Below are 19,443 nucleotides of genomic sequence, written 5' to 3'. Positions count from 1 at the left end.
ACGAACACAGCAGGCACGCCGAGACTGAACGGTGACCTCTGACCTGGTTTAGTTTCGGTCAGCCCTTGTTGGTGCGTGAGTAAAATACGTGTGTGTAGGTCAGGCTTTGTTGGATTTTCTGACAGAACGTGACATGCCTTGGGAACCAAGGCCACAGGTCAGAAAAGAGTAAAACAGTTGTAACGACCAGTCTCACACAGTCACAGTAACCAGTACACACACGATCATATTGTTGCATGTAGGTATGTGAGAAAGGGAGAGGGAGAGATTGAATTTATATTTTTTAAAGCGCGAACTGTGTGTGTGTGTGTGTGTGTGGTGATGAGTCGGCCACATAGTGGCTAAATAGCAGTTCTCATACGCGATTACATAATTCATGTTAAACCTACGACAGCGTATGTGAACTAGGAAGTCAAGGTTTTGAATGTTAATTGGGTTTCCTACGTCTTTTAACTGAAGATCAAGTCAAGTCAAACAGTTTATTTACCAAATGCAAAGCACAGGATTTTGTTATGGTGTGTGCATCCAAACTTCACACTCCTTCCACACGCATATTATATCATAATCAATATGTACAGATAAAGTGTTCAATTTCACTGGGCCTATTTACATGTGTACACCAACCAGACAGTTCAAAACGGACTGGTTGTTCTTTTAGCACCAATTTGACAGGAGTAATCACAGGTTACATGGATAAAGATAAATGAATTCCCTAAAATCATATCTAAAAATATAGTCATCAATATAATAAATACGAATACATGCTAACACAGTTATTCAAAGGACACAACCCTTACATCTATTAAGATATTTCATTTAAGGATACTCGATCCCTTTCAAAACTTTAAATCTAACAGATCTAAGAACGATCCACCATTGAGGCCGTTTCTGAAACGAGAAGTCCTGCTCTTCAGAGCGCGGAAGCGCTTGCCTGACGAGAGGAGCTCGAACAGAGCAATTACACTGATATATAGCGACTACGAGAGCTTGAGGAAAAATGAAATGACTCTGTGGCAAGACTCGGAGTAGCTCTCGAACATCACTTCTAGTTCTAAACTTATAAGCAGAACTGATTGATTATTTGTAAATATGAGGTGGACTCAAGGACCAGTAAGGGGCTCACGTCTGCAGCACTCGACGCGATTATGATACTAGTAACTACGGCAGTCATGCATCTGTCGAACTGTATCATATGCACCTCATGTTCATCATTGTTACTGTGGGGTTTTGCGCATTATATCCGTGTGGTTTTGCAGTTTGTGCTGGCCTATGTTCAATAGCTTTGTGTACCAGGTTATTTACAGTGCTGTTATTCTCGTGATCCATTTTTTAAGACCTGAAGATTATATATATCCATGTTTGGCTAGAGTAGAGATGGGAGGGCAGAATATAAAATATGAAAACAACTTTCGGGGAAGATGGCCACTCAAAAGCCTTTGTGGGCAATCAGAGATTTTGATCAAGGAAACTACACCAGAAGGCTCAGATCAGAAGCTCTGGATCTTTTTGAGACGAGGAAGATAAGAGAAGAGTACGAAGAGAGAGAAAGAGAGAAAAGCGGCGTGCATAATATAATGATTGAAAATGCAGCACGATTCACTCCCCAGATTCAAAGACTTCCAAGTCTATATATACATGCGTGTTTTGGAAAAGGAGAAAGGTTTGTTCCATGAAGAGTTTCGTTGATTTATTTCTCACGTTAGCGCAGCGTTAGAATATCGTCCTTGATTTTATGATTTCCTGGGGTTGACGACACACAAGGCTGAAAAGTTTTGGATGCTGTGTAACTTTTTGACACAAGGAAGACAAAAGAGTGCAGAGAGAGAGAGAGATAGAGAGAGAGAGAGAGGGTGAAAGGGGAGGAGCAGGAACTGAGCTCTGGCTTGAAGAGCACCCTTGACTTTGTGTAGGTCCCCACGGCTAGGCATGAGACAGTTGAGTGGGCCCAGTCAAGATGTCCCGCTGGTTTGAGCGTGAGAGAGGGAAAGAGAGTGTGTGTGCCTGCGTGTCCCTTGGTGGAGTTCCGTGTCCACCGGCTTAAATCTTTACACACCGCCCTGCACGTGCTTCAAGGCTCGTTGCTCCGGTGCTAGGGCACATTTTCTACCCTCTTTGATTTTGATGCTGGTTTTTAGGATTATTTTGCCCGATGTCAGCGCAAATGTTCTACCGTCTGTGATTTGCTGCTGGGGTGGGTGTGGATGAACAGTTGGCGACCGTGTGTAATGAGCACGCCACCGCCTTTCATTTTCCTGCCTTTTTCGCTTCGGGATACATTTTCTATGACGTCCTTTTGCCCGGTGCTAAGGCAAATCTTTTACCCTCTATGACTTCTAAGTTCTAGCTGCATGGGTTCTTGCTATGGTTTATCACCATGTCATGGTTTTGTGAGATTTTTTTTCTGTCTCTGGTATTGGTGTGTGGGCGCGGGGAGGGGGTAGTACGACGTTCTTTGCCCGGTGTCAGGGCATCATTTCCACCTTCTGATTTTTGCTGCAGGGTTCTAGGCGTGTTTTAGTTTTTCGTTCATTTTATGTTTTCCTTGGCAAGCCAGCGGATATTTTCAAATAAGAAATCAGTTGACATTTGGGGTTTACGGTTGGAGGCGAGGCATTTCAATTTACCTCTTATTTACTGCATCAAGATCACTGCACACTTGTGCAAGAATGGCAATAATGTAGTGTGCTAGGGGAGGTGTGTGTGTGTGTGAGGGGGGGGGGGTTCGGCCGGAGAGCATAGTCGATTAGTGGTCAGGAACTTAGACCATGAAGAAGAGATGGCATTTGCTATGAGAACACAGTCCCCGTGACCACAGAGGAAGAGAGAGAGAGGAGAGGAGAGTTGAAGAAGATCGGGTGACATTTGTGCATGCTGTGAATAGGCTCTCTGATTCAGTAGCCCCCCCCCCCCTCCCCACACAAACCCCCTCCTCCTTCATTGTCCTCTCACCACCTTTTGGCAAACTTTCAGCACTAAGTTCATACCAAGTTTCACCGAAGCTAAAGAGCGTGTCAGGGGTTAGCCACGCCTGCAATAATCGCGCTGGTTTGGGCTCAGTTTGAGCTCTTTCTCTCACACAACTAGTCTTTGGTCTTCCTCGCGTGACTGCACTGGTCCTCAGCGTGCAGTCTCCGTCCTCATTGGGTTTCAGCTTGCCTGAGCAAGGGATGTCTGCTGACTGAATGAAAAATAGCTCTTCCACACGGAAGACAACCGAAGCTGGCCGTGGGAGGCAGGAAAAGAGTGTGTGTGGGGGGGGGTGGGTTGGTAGGGGAGGGGGGGATGTGTGTGCAGAAGAGTGAGCAGATATTGTGGTGAGTGTCATGTCACGGCCATCCTTGTGTCCATCCGGCCACTGACCGCCCACGTCCACCCCTACCCAAGACCTCGCATTTCTTTTCTGGTTGTTTCTGTCCCCTTTGTAGTCTTTTCCTTCAAACACTGTTTGCCCGCCTTCTCTTCACGTTTTCATTCTCGCAGCCTGTCTTTCTCCCCCCTTTCCTGTCTGTTCCCAGGCCTTTCTGTTCCTCTCGTAGCACAGCTTCCCTCTTCGCGGGCCTGTTTATCAATTGGGTTCTTTGTAATTTACATTTTAACATTTAAGTTGGACTTTTAGGGATGATTTGATGTGACGAATCGCGACACATATAGGCAATGATTCACTTAAACATTCTTCATACTCATGGTAACTAGATTCGTGATTGTCAGGAGTGTACATTCTTGTGGAAAGAACTCTTTTGTGTCTATAGTCTTCATTTATCATCTTTATACTTTTATCATTCCTCTCTTCATTTTGGTCGATAAAACAAAAATTAGACTTCCTATACCAAAGGTAAGATCATCATAATTTTTCAATCACTGCGGATGGTCGGCTCCAGAGGTGCAGAGAGTTTTTTAGTTTTTTTCAAAAGCATTTGTAAAATACTGCAGAACAATTCAATTGTGTGTTCAATTGCCCGTTTTATCAAAAGTCTTCCGGTTTGGGGGTGTTTGAAATATAGGCCCTTAATATCGTGGTTGGGACAAAGAAGAGAATGATTGTTTAGTGAGTTCTTTTCGGGAACCGCGCCAACTTTGAACCCCTATTTCTTCTAATTTCAAAGCACGTTTCCCAAGCTCACGCAACACAACTAAAGATCTAAGCATTTGAAATGCGTGTGATAGCTCTCATGTCAAAACCGTCGTTTCTGTTTCTCGTTAACACTCGGTGGACAATATCGTTTCAAAGTTTTCCTGCTGCGTAAAAGTATGTGTATTGTTTCAACTCCAAGGCGAGTGATCTGCATGTTTGTGGAGGCAATTTCTTGGCAGGGGAAGTCCCTTGAATTTGAAAGAGATCAATGACTCTTCCTGGTTGACCTCTGTCTGTCTGTCTGTCTGTCTGTCTGTCTCTCTGTCTGTCTCTCTCTCTCTCTCTCTCTCTCTCTCCATCTCTCTCTCTCCCCCCCTCTCTCTCTCTCTCCATCTCTCTCTCTCCCCCCCTCTCTCTCTCTCTCTCCCCCCTCTCTCGCTCTCTCTCCCCTCTCTCTCTCCCCTCTCTCTCTCCCCTCTCTCTCTCTTCCGTGTGTACGTACGTACATGCGTGCGTGCGCACATGTGTATGCGCTCCTTCACACCTTTCTGATATTCCTTCCTTCGCTTTTTCTATACCCCTTTTTACATTTAGTCAAGTTTTGACTAAATGTTTTAACGTGGAGGTGGGAATCGAGACGAGGGTGTGGTGTATGTGTGTGTGTGTGTGTGTGTGTGTGTGTAGAGCGATTCAGACTAAACTACTGGACCAATCTTTATGACATTTTACATCAGAGTTCCTGGGAATGATATCCCCGGATGTTTTTTTCATTTTTTCGATAAATGTCTTTGATGACGTCATATCCGGCTTTTTGTAAAAGTTGAGGCGGCACTGTCACACCCTCATTTTTCAATCAAATCGATTGAAATTTTGGCCAAGCAATCTTCGACGAAGGCCGGACTTCGGTATTGCATTTCAGCTTTGTGGCTTAAAAATTAATTAATGACTTTGGTCATTAAAAATCTGAAAATTGTAAATAAAAAAAAAATTTATGAAACGATCCAAATTTACGTTCATCTTATTCTTCATCATTTCCTGATTCCAAAAACATATAAATATGTTATATTTGGATTAAAAACAAACTCTGAAAATTAAAAATATAAAAATTATGATCAAAATTAAATTTTCGAAATCAATTTAAAAACACTTTCATCTTATTCTTTGTCAGTTCCTGATTCCAAAAACATATAGATATGATATGTTTGGATTGAAAACACGCTCAGAAAGTTAAAACGAAGAGAGGTACAGAAAAGCGTGCTATCCTTCTCAGCGCAACTACTACCCCGCTATTCTTGTCAATTTCACTGCCTTTGCCACGAGCTGTGGACTGACGATGCTACGAGTATACGGTCTTGCTGAAAAATTGTATTGCGTTCAGTTTCATTCTGTGAGTTCGACAGCTTGACTAAATGTATTTTCGCCTTACGCGACTTGTTAGTCTCTCTTATCCGCCACTCCTTCCTCTTCTCACCACAGTGTCTCGATTATTGGTCGAGTTCTGTCCAGGCCCCGGCATTCTTTTCTTCCTGTAACAGCGGACAGAGGGGGCAGCGGTCAAATGTCCAGAGGAATTCTGTGACAGCGTCATTGAAGGGAAGGAAGAGGGAGCGGACAGGCTGCGACGACCATGCAGGCATGTGGCAGGGTTTTTCCTATGGCGGCCCACATACGCCAAAAGTTAAGGAAAATCCGTACACTCAAAGAACAATGATGCTTCTGGAAACACCATTTTTACTTGAAATTAGAAGTGTTGTGTTTTTGTTGTTTTGAGCTAAGGAGTGTTGAACACACTGACAGGGTTTTGTTTTTCTCACACACACACACATTACTATCTTCTGTTTCGGTTGCCTTAGCAAAGAAGTGTTGAAACTTTGATTCCATGAAATTTGAACTATTTGCACCGCTAGGTACAATTCACCTAGATATTGCGTCTTGGTAACTGATCTTATCTGAGATAGTTAAGACACTTGAAAACTTGGTAAGGATCAGACGTAAGCCCTACCAATGCCTCAGTCTTTTATAACATTCATTTTCTTATCTGAATATTTTAACTCAGTTTTACAACACCTGTTTGGAAACACCTGAGCTTCTAGACTAGGTAACTGCTCACACCTAAGACAATTATACATGCAGGAATGCCCCTGCCTTCCTCGAGCTTCATCATCTTATTCGAATATTTTAGCTCTAACAGTTAAAAAAACACAACCAAAAAACACCTGTTATTCACCCACTTGCACTTCAATGGCATTTTTACAGTTAAATCTAAAGTAAAAGCCACGCTGTAGAAGCAGGGGTGTGTGTGATGGTGGAGGCAAAGATGTTCTATTGCTTCGCACTGGCAGTAGAAACTCTTTGGTGGAAGGAAGGTGAAGAGGCCGATGAAGTGTCGTTCATTTGACAAGGCGCTTGATGATCGAGTGACCGGTGTGCTGACCGCGCCATTGGCCGGTCTTCTGGCTGGTCTTTTGACCTGCTCTGTGTTCAATCAATCAATCAATGAGGCTTATATCGCGCATATTCCGTGGGTACAGTTCTAGGCGCTCTGCAGTGATGCCGTGTGAGATGAAATTTTATACGGCCAGTAGATTGCAGCCATTTCGGCGCATATTTACCTTTCACGGCCTATTATTCCAAGTCACACGGGTATAGGTAGACAATTATTAACTGTGCCTAAGCAATTTTGCCAGGAAAGACCCTTTTGTCAATCGTGGGATCTTTAACGTGCACACCCAATGTAGTGTACACGGGGGGAGGTTCGGACACCGAAGAGAGTCTGCACACAAAGTTGACTCTGTGAAATAAATTTCCGCCGAACCTGGGATCGAACTCACGCTGACAGCGGCCAACTGAATACAAATCCAGCGCGCTACCAACTGAGCTATATCCCCGTTAGAGGAACACAGTAAGGGGGCGGCTGTGCTACGGTCATACAAAGCAGGGTGCACCCTTTTGTGCTTGCTGAAACATGCGGGTCATTGTCCTTGGGGACTTGTACAGAGTACAGACTGGAGGCAATCGCTGCATCACCATTCTGATGTGGACCACAAGGAAGACTTGTTTCCACACAAGAAAGTTCTTATATTTCAGATTGTGTTCCGGTTATTGGAAACGAGGCGAAAATCTGGCTGTAGGCATGTCGGATCCTTTGGGGTCCAGAGATAGACAGAGAAATTATTCACACGTCATAGGGAAGGAAGTGCAAGTCTAGCTGCAGGCATGTCAGTTCAGAGAAAAGAGTGAGTCAGTCTCCAATATTTTTCAGAACTTGACACACGGGTATAACTGGGAAGTAAAGCACAAGCGTAGCTTCAGGCATGAAAGGTCCTCTGTCCATATAAGCATTGAGTAAGGCCCACACTGTATGGTAAAGTTTAGTGTGTGTGTGTGTGTGTGTGTGTGTGTGTGTGTGTTTGAGCGAGAGGGAGAGAGTCATCGAATTCTGTTGTCTGAGAATTCGATCACAGGTCTATGGGAAATAAAGCACAAGCGTAGCTACAGGCGTGCAGGCCCGTAGTCGGCAGTATAGAGGTCGCGGGGAGAACGACCGAATGCTCAATACGGAAACGAGACAAACGTCATTTTTCTCGTCTTACTCTCAGACTGCCGGTGAAACATCCGTTCACCTCCGCCACCCCCAACGGAACGGTCCTCCGAGGGAAGAACTGTTCTTTTTATTACGGGATGTTTTATCGGCAGTCTGTGACAGAAAAATGGCGTATTCTTTGTCTCGGTTTCCTACGGACTATTTGGTCGTTCTCCCCGCAACGTCTTTCATTATTAGCATTGAGCCGGACCCGCACTTTATGGTCAGGTTCAGCAAAATGTGGGGCCTACTGCTGCGGGCACATTAGCTTAGCTCCAATCACGGGCACACATCGGCTCCAATTTATTCGCCAAATGTTGTGACATTTTCTGGCGGGTAGAGTGAAGTTGTGGAACCTCCCGCGGCATGTCTTTGATTACTGGCATTTTGGCATGAATTTGTGTGAAGAGTTTTGTATGTTTTGCAGTGTGGATCTTAGTGGTAAAGAGTGGAAAGGAAATGACTGGCAAAGTAGATACAGAAAGGAAGAGGTGAAAGTTGTGCATAGAAATGACAGCAAGGATGTGGCAGAGTTTGATGCATTCACAATGTGTACGCACAAACATGGACATGTACGACCACATACACGCACACATACAGATCAAACGTGGGGACAGGACATAAAGAACATTCACTTGAGATAGAATTTCAAGTTAAACAAGTGCACCCTGAAATGTAGAACTTGTGATCAAAGTCCTGTTTGACGTCCACTAATTCCTTTCGCAGAAATCCATTTCATGCCAACTGAGCAAGTGTAAGCAGCTGTGCAGGAAACCCCTGGCCAAGTTTTACACATGATACCAGTACATATGATACTAGTACGGAAAACCCGCGCATGCATTCGGCTGCACTGTTATTGTGAAGTAAATATCATTCCTGTTAGTGTTAGGTATTGTAAATAATTGGACTGTTTTGAATGACGATAAACGATATTTAGCAATCAAGTGTGTGTGTGTGTGGGGGGGGGGGGGGAGACATCAATTAATCTCTCACACACTTACAAACACAGAGTTTCGAGAGGAACGTTCATTGTAGAAAAGTGTGGTCAGCTTTACCCCAGACCACTCTCCGGGACACCTGCATGGGAATTAATCCAAAATTGTATGGGTGCTTGTGCGGTAGGAAGGATGGGTGGGTTGCATTTATGATAGCCAGCGTGTGGGGGGAGGGGGTAGGAACAAACAGGTCTCAAAGAGTTTGTTGTAGGATTTGGAGAAGACGGGAGATAAACGGAGAGTGGTTGGGAGAGGGGGTGGGGGGTGGGGAAGAGTGAAGGTAGGAATTGTCCTCCGAGTTCTCTTTTCCACCCCCATGTTTGCTTCCCAGATTGATCGTTTGACTGGACCATTGGTCGAGGAGGAGGGAAAGAAGCAGAGGCGGTGACGGTCTCACAAATTTTGAATTGTTTGTCTCGGTGACAGTGACACTGACAACTAGCTCGTCTTTGTGCCCGCGCTGTAGAAATTAGATTCCAGGGTTTTAAGTTCTTTCGTTTCAGTTTTTATGTAAAGGGGACTTCTGAAGCTCTGTTCAGTACATAAATGCGATTTTTTTCAAGCTCCTTCCTTGTGTTGTCCGAGTGAAAAATGTACTTTGTAAATTTTTGGGGCCAGTGTGTTTATGTGTGTGTGTGTGTGTGTGTGTGTGTGAGAGAGAGGGAGAGATAGAGAGAGAGGGAGATGGAGGGGGGGGGGGGGGGGGGGGGGTATACAGAGTTTCTAGAGAAGCACCAATGCGAAGAGTATCTGTTTTGTTTTTTCGTGTACTATTTGGTGTATCTCTTACGCATTCGTGACCTGTGTTCTCACATTTTACTCCTCTTTGACCGCATTTCGTTCACAGGAAATGAAACCCATACCTATGTCAGCGATGACCCGTAGCAAAAGAGGATTAAATTACATATTCTTACTCCGAGTCACATATTAGCATTGACGCAGTCGAGATGCTAGGTAGACTGAAAAAACGCTATCCCGTCTATAGTATAAGGGAAGCAACCCAAGCAAAAAAGTAGCAAGCTTGCTACCCTGGGTTGCCTCCCGTAGCGTGCATCACGCCACAGATCTCGTACCCAATACGAGACACCCTCATTCGACATCTTTCAGCCAGAGAGACAGGTCGTGCTTGATTTCGCTCCTAGGCTGTTGTTTGCTGTCTGCTTGACACCCACCAGCCTCGGCTCCCCGTCTGCTCATAGCTGTTTCTAGCGGTGAGATTGTTCCATTTTGTTGTTGTTTGCTTTGCCATTCTGCTGAGAATTTTCTCGTCCGCGGACTTGTGAATTTTGCTCGGTAGTTTGTTGCTGTGGCCGCCATTTTGGTCGCCATTTTTCGCTTACACGTGGTGTTTTTTGCTGGTTAGTTTGGGTCCGTGCTCGGACTTTTAGCGTCGACCAGTAGCACTATTACCTGCTTGTAACTTGTACTTTGTGCTAGTTTATTCTGCTGAAGTTTTAACGTCCTAGAGACTTGTGTATTTTCAGTAGTTTGTTTTCTCGCGTGACAGCATGTCTGATAGTGAGAAAAAGCGAGCGGCTAAGGCCGAGAGTAAGGGCAAAGGCCCTGGCAAACCTAAGTCCTCGGCTTCTACTTCTTCGGCTAGGAACCCCACGGTTCACGTTTCTGACCCGAAGACTAACTTCGTTTTTTCGGTGCCCATTTCGGCGCCGGAGGAAACTTCGTCTGGCTCGCGGGCGGCGGGCATTACCGCTACCACGTCCGTTTCGAACCCGGCGCCTGTGCCGGAGGCTGGCACTCTTGTGGCTAGCCTTTTGTCCTCTTTGCTTCCAGAAATTGAGATGGCGCGGACGGACCCTGTTTCCAGCTCTGCCTCCCTCCCGGGGGTGTGCGACCCTCGGTCGTTGGCTTCCTGTGTTCCTGTTGTTTCCGGATCACCTGTCCAGCCTGCTGGCTTCGGCGTTGGTGCTGGAGGCGGTGAACAGGGAGGCGTTTCTCTTCTCGGCCGGCGCTCGGTGGCTACCGCTTGCGGGAGTGCACCTGAGCAGGTCCCTTTTGGGATACGGTCGTCACAAGGTATGTGCTCGCAGCAGCCGTCCGCGGCAGCTGCACTTCCGGCTCCGGCCGGAAGTAGTGGTTCACTGGACAGCGGACAGACCATGGTCCCTGCCGGTTTGAGCTACGAATTACGTAAGCAGCCGTCCGCGGCAGCTTCCCTTCCGGCTCCGGCCGGAAGTAGTGGTTCACTGGACAGCGGACAGACCATGGTCCCTGCCGGTTTGAGCTACGAATTACGTAAGCAGCCGTCCGCGGCAGCTTCCCTTCCGGCTCCGGCCGGAAGTAGTGGTTCACTGGACAGCGGACAGACCATGGTCCCTGCCGGTTTGAGCTACGAATTACGTAAGCAGCCGTCCGCGGCAGCTTCGCTTCCGGCTCCGGCCGGAAGTGTTGGTTCACTGGTTTGCGGACAGCCCATGGTCCCTTCCGGTTCGAGCCTTGCCCTGCTACAGCAGCCGTTTCCGGCAGCTGCTCTTCCTGCCTGGGCAGGAAATGTAGGTCAAACGGGTCGTGCACAGTCATCTGTCACTTCCGGTTCCGGCCTAGGGCTTCCGGGTTGTGGCTTGCAGACTCCTCAGCACCAGCTATGGCATAGTTCTGCTGTTGCGTCTGCACTCCCTGCCCCTCCCGGCTTTTCCGGTTCGGTTCCCGCTGCTTCCGTTGTGTCGCCGGTGAATTTCGAATACGGTGGTTCTCCTGGGCATACAGGCTTTTTGCCTCTGTTGGGACAGCAGCAGCCACCCACTTCGGTGGTGGCCGCTAGCTCCTCTCTTCAGCTGCCTTCGGTCGTTGGTGACTCTCATCTTCCTCTTAGTCAGGGGTGCGAGTTTCATCGATGGCCAACAGGATGGGCGTTCGGCTTACGGCCTTCCCTCGCAGCGTCATTTGTCGGGTTCTTTTGGCTATGAGCCGTCCCCTTCAGGTGGCGTTTCGGACTTCGGGTCCGTGTACGAGGAGCAGCTGCCTTCGGCGGCTCTGGCCAGCTTCCGAATTTACGTCAGCAGTCGTTCGCGGCAGCCGCTTCCAGCTCCGGCCGGAAGTAGAGGTTCACTTGCTAGTGCACAGACTACTGTCACGTCTGGCTCGAGCCTTGTCCTATGACAGCGGTCGCCCGCGACAGCTGTTCTTCCGGTTTCGACCGGAAGTGTAGGTTCACTGGTTAGTGCACAGGCTACTGTCACGTCCGGTTCGAGCCTTGCCTTACGTCGGCAGTCGTACGCGACAGCGGCACTTCCGGTTCACGGAAGTAGTGCCTCGTTGGAAGGTGGACAAATAATGATCCCATCCGGCTTGAGCTGCGCTATACGTAAGCAGTCGTCCGCGACAGCTTCTCTTCCGGCTCCGGCTGGAAATGTTAGTTCATCGGGGTGTGGGCAGCCCATGGCCCTTTCCGGTTTGAGCTTTGCCCTTTGCACGGCAGCCATTTCCGGCAGCTTCGCTTCCGGTCTTGGCAGGAGGGTAGGTCAAGCGGGTAGTGCACAGGTTACTGTCACTTCCGGTTCTGGCCTACGGCCTACCTTTGGGTTCCGAGCTTCAGCTCGTAGGTGGCTCAGCACCAGCTTTGGCATAGCGCTGCTGTTGCTGCCGCACTTCCGGCTCCTCCCGGATTTTCCGGTTCAGTTCCCGCTGCTTCCGTTTGGTCGCCGGTGAATTTCGAACAAGGCTTGCCCTATGGGCATACAGGCTTCTTGCCTCTGTTGGGACAGCAGCATCCACACACTCCGGTGGTGGCCGCGAGCTCCTCTCTCCCACTTTCCTTGGTTTTGATTCCTCTCATCCTCCTCTCAGTTAGGGAATGAGCACAATCGATTGCCAACAGGAAGGACTTCGGTCGGCAAAGAGGAAGCAGCTACTTCTGGTTTGAAGAATCGCCCTTAGTAGCTTTTCGCCTTTTTGCCTTTTCGCCGAGCCCCCCTCTTCGACAGGGGGTGGCCTCCGGCGTCGGTTTCGTTGCTGGTTCCTCAGGGTTCAGCTTCGGAGCTGGCATCGGAATGCCTTGCCGCTCCTGCGCAGGCTTCCTCCTTCGTGCCCTTAGCGGACCAGAGGAAGTTGCCTTGGCCAAGGTCGTCTCGTAGCTGCCTGTTGGCCTTTCCCCGTCCGCGTGCACCGTTTTTCGGTCACGCCGGAACTTCTTTCGCTTCTTACGAAGCCGTTGAGGAAGGATTCGGTTCTGCCGTTCTATGGGCAGAATCTCCTATTCTCTGAGGAAGGGGGCTGACAACTTTTGGAACTCAGTTCCATTTCCGAGACTCTCCTGCGGGCGCTTTCTCGCGCTCTGGCAGATTCCTTGGCGCCCTTTCCCCTTAGTAAAGGGCAGGACGCGGAGGAAGTGTCTCACTCCTCTCCACACTTACAAGGGTGAACGAGGCACAGATGAGGCTGTCCTCTCTGCGCTATTTCCATGCGGTCTCGTGCGGAAGGGACTTGTTTCTTGCCCACTCCCGGTTTTCTGAGGAGTCGACAAGGAACATTCTCAGTTCGTCATCCTTGGTGGACGGTCTCTCTCCGGCAGCCTGGCCTCTCATGCCAGAAGCAGGGGATTGAGACCAACAGAGAACAGCGGTTCCCTTCTTTTGAGCTTCAATTTGAAAGCAGCAAAAGCAGGCCGCTCCTAAGCAGGCTATACCTAGCGGACTCAGCCTAAGCGGCCTACGTCCTCAGCTCAGGTGAGATTGTTTCTTTCACAGCCGTCATAGGACGCTGGGTTTTTGAAACAACAGCCGGCCTTAGGGCTTCGGGGTTTTAGCCTCGGCGGGAGCAACAGCCATTTCATCCGTTGGAGGTGGTGGTTGTTGTTTTCCTTGTGCTTGTGGCTTCGGGCTTCGACATTCTTTCTCTTTCCCAGCGTATGGGTGCTGAGAGGTCGATTTCCGTTTAAAGGGGGGTTTCTGCCTTTGGGCTTCCCCGTTTTCTCTTGCCACCAGCTTCTGGACTTGGTCCAGGTTTGTCTTTCGCCGAGTCTGACTTTGTCTTTCTCTAGCGATCAGACGCGTTCTGGTGTTTCGTCCAAACTTAAGGTTCACTTGAGTTGGCCTCGGAAGTAACATTCAGATTTTCCTGAGGGTGCATTGTCTGGGCAACGCATGTTTGAGAAGTCATTCTTGGCTTGTCACTTTTTCTCAGGTTTTTTGGCTACTCCTCCCCTTTGTGGGCAGAGGTCTAGCTAATGTTCCAGTTTTCTCGGTGCTGGCCTCTAGGCCAGCATCTTTTTCGGCGGCCGAAACTTTTGGTTTCTTACTGTGCCTGTGTACTTTGAGTACTTTGGCGCAATGGCCGGCCTACGGGAAGCAAGGCTCTCGGCCTTAGCCTGTGTTATAGTCTCCTGCCTGTCGTGTTGCGACTTTGGCAATTGGTTCTTGTGACTGCGGATTTCGTCTCTTCCTCTTCTCCATCATGCTTGCATGATGTGAGTTGGGACGATTTCTGCCGGGTTGGGCTTCCGGCCTGGTCACCCCTTCTTCACTTGCAACTATGACTATTACTGAGAACTCTGGTCTCGGGAGGCTGACGGCTGGTTCGCTTCACGGTTTTCCGTCTTTCTTACCAGCTTCGTCCTTTCTGTTTCGGGTTTTTTGATTCATTTTCAATTACCTACAAGCAGTCTGCTCTGAGATCACGCTGGCTTTCGTCATTTTGTTTCCGGTCTCCGGTCACATTAGGATTTGGCCACTGCGGGTCCGCATTTGCGGTGCTTAGGCACTACCTTAGGTCGCTTCGTCCCCTTTTTTACCCCTCTCTCTGCTTGCGCAGGGAGGGGCAAGGGACGACTGGTGACCGTCTCCCTTGAGTTTTGCTCATTGAGGTGGACCCTGGTACTTGATACTCAGGCGTCTCTCTCTTTCCGGTTTGGAGTTTGGTCACTCTTCCGGAGCTGACTGTTCTCTCAACGGCCTTTGGGCCTCACTCCATCCCAAAGTTTTCTTACTTTGGCATGTTTGCCTTATGGTCTCCGTGAGGGTCGGTCCTTTTCAGGGCTTAGCCGGCAACCTTACGCACGGATCTTTTCCAGGCCATTAGCATTTCCTTCCATTTAAGGGGGGGGGGGGGGGGGGCAGCTTGTCCTTCCCTCTACTTGGTCGGGTTTATCCAAGACTGGGGTCCTTTTCCGGACTGTTTTACGGTTCAGAAAATTGGAAGAAGTGCTGGGCACAGCTTACTGGCTCTCTGAGGTTGTCTTTCGCATTCTTGCCTGAGAGACATCTCGGCTGTCAATCAGGGTGGTTCTCGGTCCGATTCTGTCCTTTGGCAGTGGGCCAGTTCCTGGCAAGGGTTTAGAGTGAGTCAGTGGTTGCTTTCTCACGGGATCCTTTCCTGACTTTTGGCAGTGGGCCAGTTTCTCGCCAAGGGATTTTCTTGCCTTCCGCCTTGTCATAGCTTATGCTATCTTTCCCTCGGCTCGGCCTGAGCTCTTTTCCAGGGCCTTGGCCTTTTTTTTTTTTTTTTTTTTTTTTTTTTTTTTTTTTTGCCTATGGGGTTTGGATGATGTCCTGCGCACAGCTTCTGGCGCTAGGATTTTGTCTTATCAGGTTCTGCAGACATTGCTGCCCTCTGTCAGGATGGGTCTCGGCCTGTTCCTTCCTTGGCGGCAGCTGGCTTTTGTCTCTCCAGAACTTTAGAGTGAGTTTGAACTTTTTGATCTTACCCACCACCTTGTTGGAGTTATCTGCTAATATGTGACTCGGAGTAAGAATATGTAATTTAATCGAAAATTTTTAATTAAATTTTCATTTGATTAATATACTTACCCGAGTCACATAGGTAATTCCCTCCCACCTTCCCCGCTTTTAGTTTCTTTGTATTCTAGAAGTCGAATGAGGGTGTCTCGTATTGGGTACGAGATCTGTGGCGTGATGCACGCTACGGGAGGCAACCCAGGGTAGCAAGCTTGCTACTTTTTTGCTTGGGTTGCTTCCCTTATACTATAGACGGGATAGCGTTTTTTCAGTCTACCTAGCATCTCGACTGCGTCAATGCTAATATGTGACTCGGGTAAGTATATTAATCAAATGAAAATTTAATTAAAAATTTTCGATTATCTAGTTGTGGAATTTTCAAAAGATAACACGGTACTTTTGGCATGATTCTTTCGTGAATCGTGAGGACTGGTTGATGACATTACGTTTGTTGTTGAGACTTTTGTTTAAGACTGCGTCACTGTTGCGCTTTGGGAGAGAGAAAGGGAATGAGAGGGGTGGGGTGTGGAGAGAGAGAATGGAAGGGGAGAAGAATAAAAGATTTTTGTTTAATCATCGAGGGTTTAGGTATTATTAGCAATTTTTATATGTCTACATCCAGCCTTCGCCCGTGACGGAAAACTCTAATAGAGAGAAAGAGAGGTTTGACAATAATTATATGGCTCATATTTTCACCGTGACTTTATTGTCTGCTTGCAGGTTTTCATTTGAGCGGAACAGTAACGGAACCCAGCAACCCCTTGTACTCCCAACCGGAGAAAGTCTACAAAGTCTCCATTAGTTTTGACAGGTGAGTCTCTTACTTACAGACGCCCCCCCCCCCCCCCCCCCCGCCACTCCCGTCCCACCCCCACCCATAAGGACCTCTAGTCCACCTGTTCTTTTCTGTTTTTGTTCTCTCTCTCTCTCTCTCTCTCTCTCTCTCTCTCTCTCTCTCTCTCTCTCTCTCTCTCTCTCTCTCTCTCTCTCTCTCTTTCTCTCTCTCTCTCTCTCTCTCTCTCTCTCTCTCTCTCTCTAAATGCTTAAACAGTGATTATATAGTGCTGAGCTACCCATTTAGCCACTTCGTAATATGGAAATGTATGGCACCCATTTTCAAAGATTTATTTTGCAATAGTCATCAAGTAGGCGCACATTTTAGTAGAAGGATTAACTTGCAGAAAGGGCATGGCCGTGGCTGGGATTTTTACTCGGCTGATCTTGGTTTGTATTTATTTTGATATTCTCCCTGTGCGGATTTTCAAGGCTGAATGGGTTGTAGTTCTGCTTGAAGCTTATTTACAAAGGACAACAACAGCCATATTATAGAAAATAAAGCAGCCATGTCATCTTGGCTACCGGGTTTTATCGAACAATATTTCCAGTCTGTTAGACATGTGAACAGCACCTTATTACTTGTCTCCTCTTACGTTTTGGGAATTTTCGACAAATCTCCAAACATGGCTTGTGCACTTCAGTGTGTTTATTTTGATTCACGAGAACTTTACCTTGAAGCTTCAAATTATCCACGCAGTGTTGGTTCGACCTAGTTTCTGGATTTCTCGTAGCCAGCGAGCGGGTTACTCTGCCCAAAGTTTGCTTCAGATCTGAAATCAGATGCGATGATTACTCAACCAAATTGAAAGCAATATCTTCAGACAAACGGATAAAGAGTCACAGCAATTTTTTTTAGGGCCAGCGCCTGGAGGGTCCCCGGGGAAGTCAATATGTGGAAGATTGAAGGCGTCTTAATGCAAATAGAGGCAAATTATGCAAATGGGACGGGCTCAGTTTTGATTATCAACTGCGGTATTGATCTTTTGCCCGGAACAATGGCCTGCCAAACACTTTGGTCGTCTGCTCGTCTCTTCCCTCTTTCGTCTCTTCTTTTTCCTTTCGTTTTTGCTGGGTGTAGTTTTTGTGTTCTTTGAGAAGTGAGTTTAGTATCTGTGGTGCAGGGTTCTGGGTGGTCATTGCCTCTGTTGTCCTACTTTCTGTTTCATTTTGGCCGTTTCTTGATGTCTTTTTTTTTGGGGGGGGGGGGGGAGTAACTTGTTCTGCCTTGTTGCGTGTTCGTCGGCAGTGCTTCATTGCATCACGCCCTTATTTCAGTCCTCTGGGATTAGAACACTTTCCTGCCACTCTTCGTTTCCCCTTGTATAGTGTAATTTTTACCATGCTCTGTATGATTTTGTTTTTGTGCCTGTCATGTTCATCCACCGCCTCCCCCCCCCCCCCCCCTCACCAAACACACACATAAACACTTCCCCCTCCCAAACGTTTACACCCCTCTGTTCCCTCAGCTTGAGTATCTTTTATGAGAAGCAAAAATAGAAAATAACTCTCTCTTGCAGTAGAGATTGTAAGGCCAACCTGTCTAAATGCACCATCTGCTGGTATCATTCCAAGGCCTCTGGTGATAGTACCCGGGTTGGATATCGTATGCCGTATTGATTCCCTCCACCTACCTGCATCCTTTTGCGCAGCTGGGGCCCGTTCCACTGTGGGGTTTCCTCCCCGATGGCTCTTGATTTAGATGATCTAATGGCTATCACAGTGACAGAGTTTTATTGAATTTGCCCGTATGGCTGTTGGTGTCGACGGTGTTCTGGTGGAGGGTGGTGGTGGCACTTGAAAAATGAGATCGGGTATGCATGGTGTATTTCTACCGGTACTCTCTTTGTCTGTTCTTGTCAGTGTGTGTCACTCTATCTCAGTATCTATGTCTCTGTCTGGCTGACTTGCTCTCTTTGTCTGTTTGTTTCCCAGTCTCTCTCCGCCTGTCTCTGTCTGTCTGTCTGTCTGTCTCTCCCTCTCTCTCTCTCCCTCCCCTCTCTCCCCCTCTCTCTCTCCCCCCCTCTCTCTCCCCCCCCCCTCTCTCCCTCTCTCTCCACCCCTCTCTCTCTCTCTCCCCCTCTCTCTCCCCCTCTCTCTCCCCCCTCTCTCTCCCCCCTCTCTCTCTCCCCCCTCTCTCTGTTTGTATTTGTGTGACTGCTGGCATTGCAAGCTACATATTATTTCTTACTGTCAGTCTGTGTGAGTGACAGTATTTGTGAATGAGAGAGTACCGGTATGCATACCTGATTCAAATTTATTTCTATGTTTTACAATGCTTGCATGTGATTTAATGAAAATAATGCAAATCCCAAGCGGCTTTACAGTAGCTATGTGGAGAAAGTCCATGTACCCACCACCTCCATCTCTTTCCTTTTCCTCCCTCTGGCTCTTCTAATTCTATAGCCCCTTGCCCACAACCACCCGACACCTCTCCCTTTGTTCTTTGCTTTATACACCTACATGAAATGGTTTCATGAGCAACCTAGTCAATTCAGTATTCATTCACACAGCTTGCATGCAGTTTACAGAGGAATTGCTCTGTTGCAGGTGCAAGATTACCTCAGTAAAATGCGGTTGTGGCAACAAGGATATCTTCTGGTGCCAGCATGTGGTGGCTCTGTCTCTCTACCGCATCCGCAAAGCCAACCATGTGCAGCTACGAGTGCCAATCTCAGGTGAGAAGATTGAACATAAGGTGTTGCACAATCTCAACAGATGTGAAAGAATCATACCAAGGCACACAATTTGATTTGAAAACCTTATTCACAATTTGTTTTAGCAGAATGAAAGTGCCGTTAGGGTTTCTAGATGATTGGATTTTATTTCTTTTTTACATTTCATGAGTTCTTTTACAGTGACATCAGTGAAATAAAAATTCAACACAAAAAATGTTTCTCTTCCATTATTGCGAGTGAAAAAGATAAGTCTGTCATCATGCACCGCTGGCGCTGAATGCAATACTGTTTGGTCTGATACTGTTTGGTCTGCTTTTGTTGCTGATTGAATGTAACTATTTTAGGTTTATGTGGGGGTAGGGGGGTAAGGGATGCACGTGTTAGCACATGTTGGGACACATCTGTCAATAAACATGTGCTGCCAGTAACGGGCTAGATCATACATCTAAGTACATGATGCAATTCTCTTTCTAAAAACTTCAGAGATGAAGAAATCAAATGAGGTTTTTGTTTCCCGTGAGAGTTTGTGCTCGTATAGTTGTTTGCAAATCTAAGTAATGAAATCTGTAAATTTATCTTTTATAGTTTGCCT

At 47.4% G+C, this 19,443-nt stretch overlaps 1 protein-coding gene across 1 annotated transcript in view; it reads left to right on the top strand.

The window, feature by feature from the left end:
• The window catches only part of LOC138966866 (zinc finger SWIM domain-containing protein 5-like), a 58,932-nt gene that overhangs the window by 24,962 nt on the left and 14,527 nt on the right, over positions 1 to 19,443 (top strand). Inside the window, exons 2-3 of the mRNA XM_070339241.1 lie at positions 16,060 to 16,150; positions 18,724 to 18,851. Of these exons, the coding sequence (XP_070195342.1) occupies positions 16,060 to 16,150; positions 18,724 to 18,851 (219 nt within the window). The remainder of the gene's footprint in view (positions 1 to 16,059; positions 16,151 to 18,723; positions 18,852 to 19,443) is intronic.

Source organism: Littorina saxatilis, linkage group LG5 (genome assembly GCF_037325665.1).
Source record: "Littorina saxatilis isolate snail1 linkage group LG5, US_GU_Lsax_2.0, whole genome shotgun sequence".
Classification (NCBI taxonomy): Eukaryota; Metazoa; Mollusca; class Gastropoda; order Littorinimorpha; family Littorinidae; genus Littorina; species Littorina saxatilis.
The sequence above is the reverse complement of the archived record's forward strand: the minus strand, read 5'-3'. Positions and strand labels throughout refer to the sequence as shown.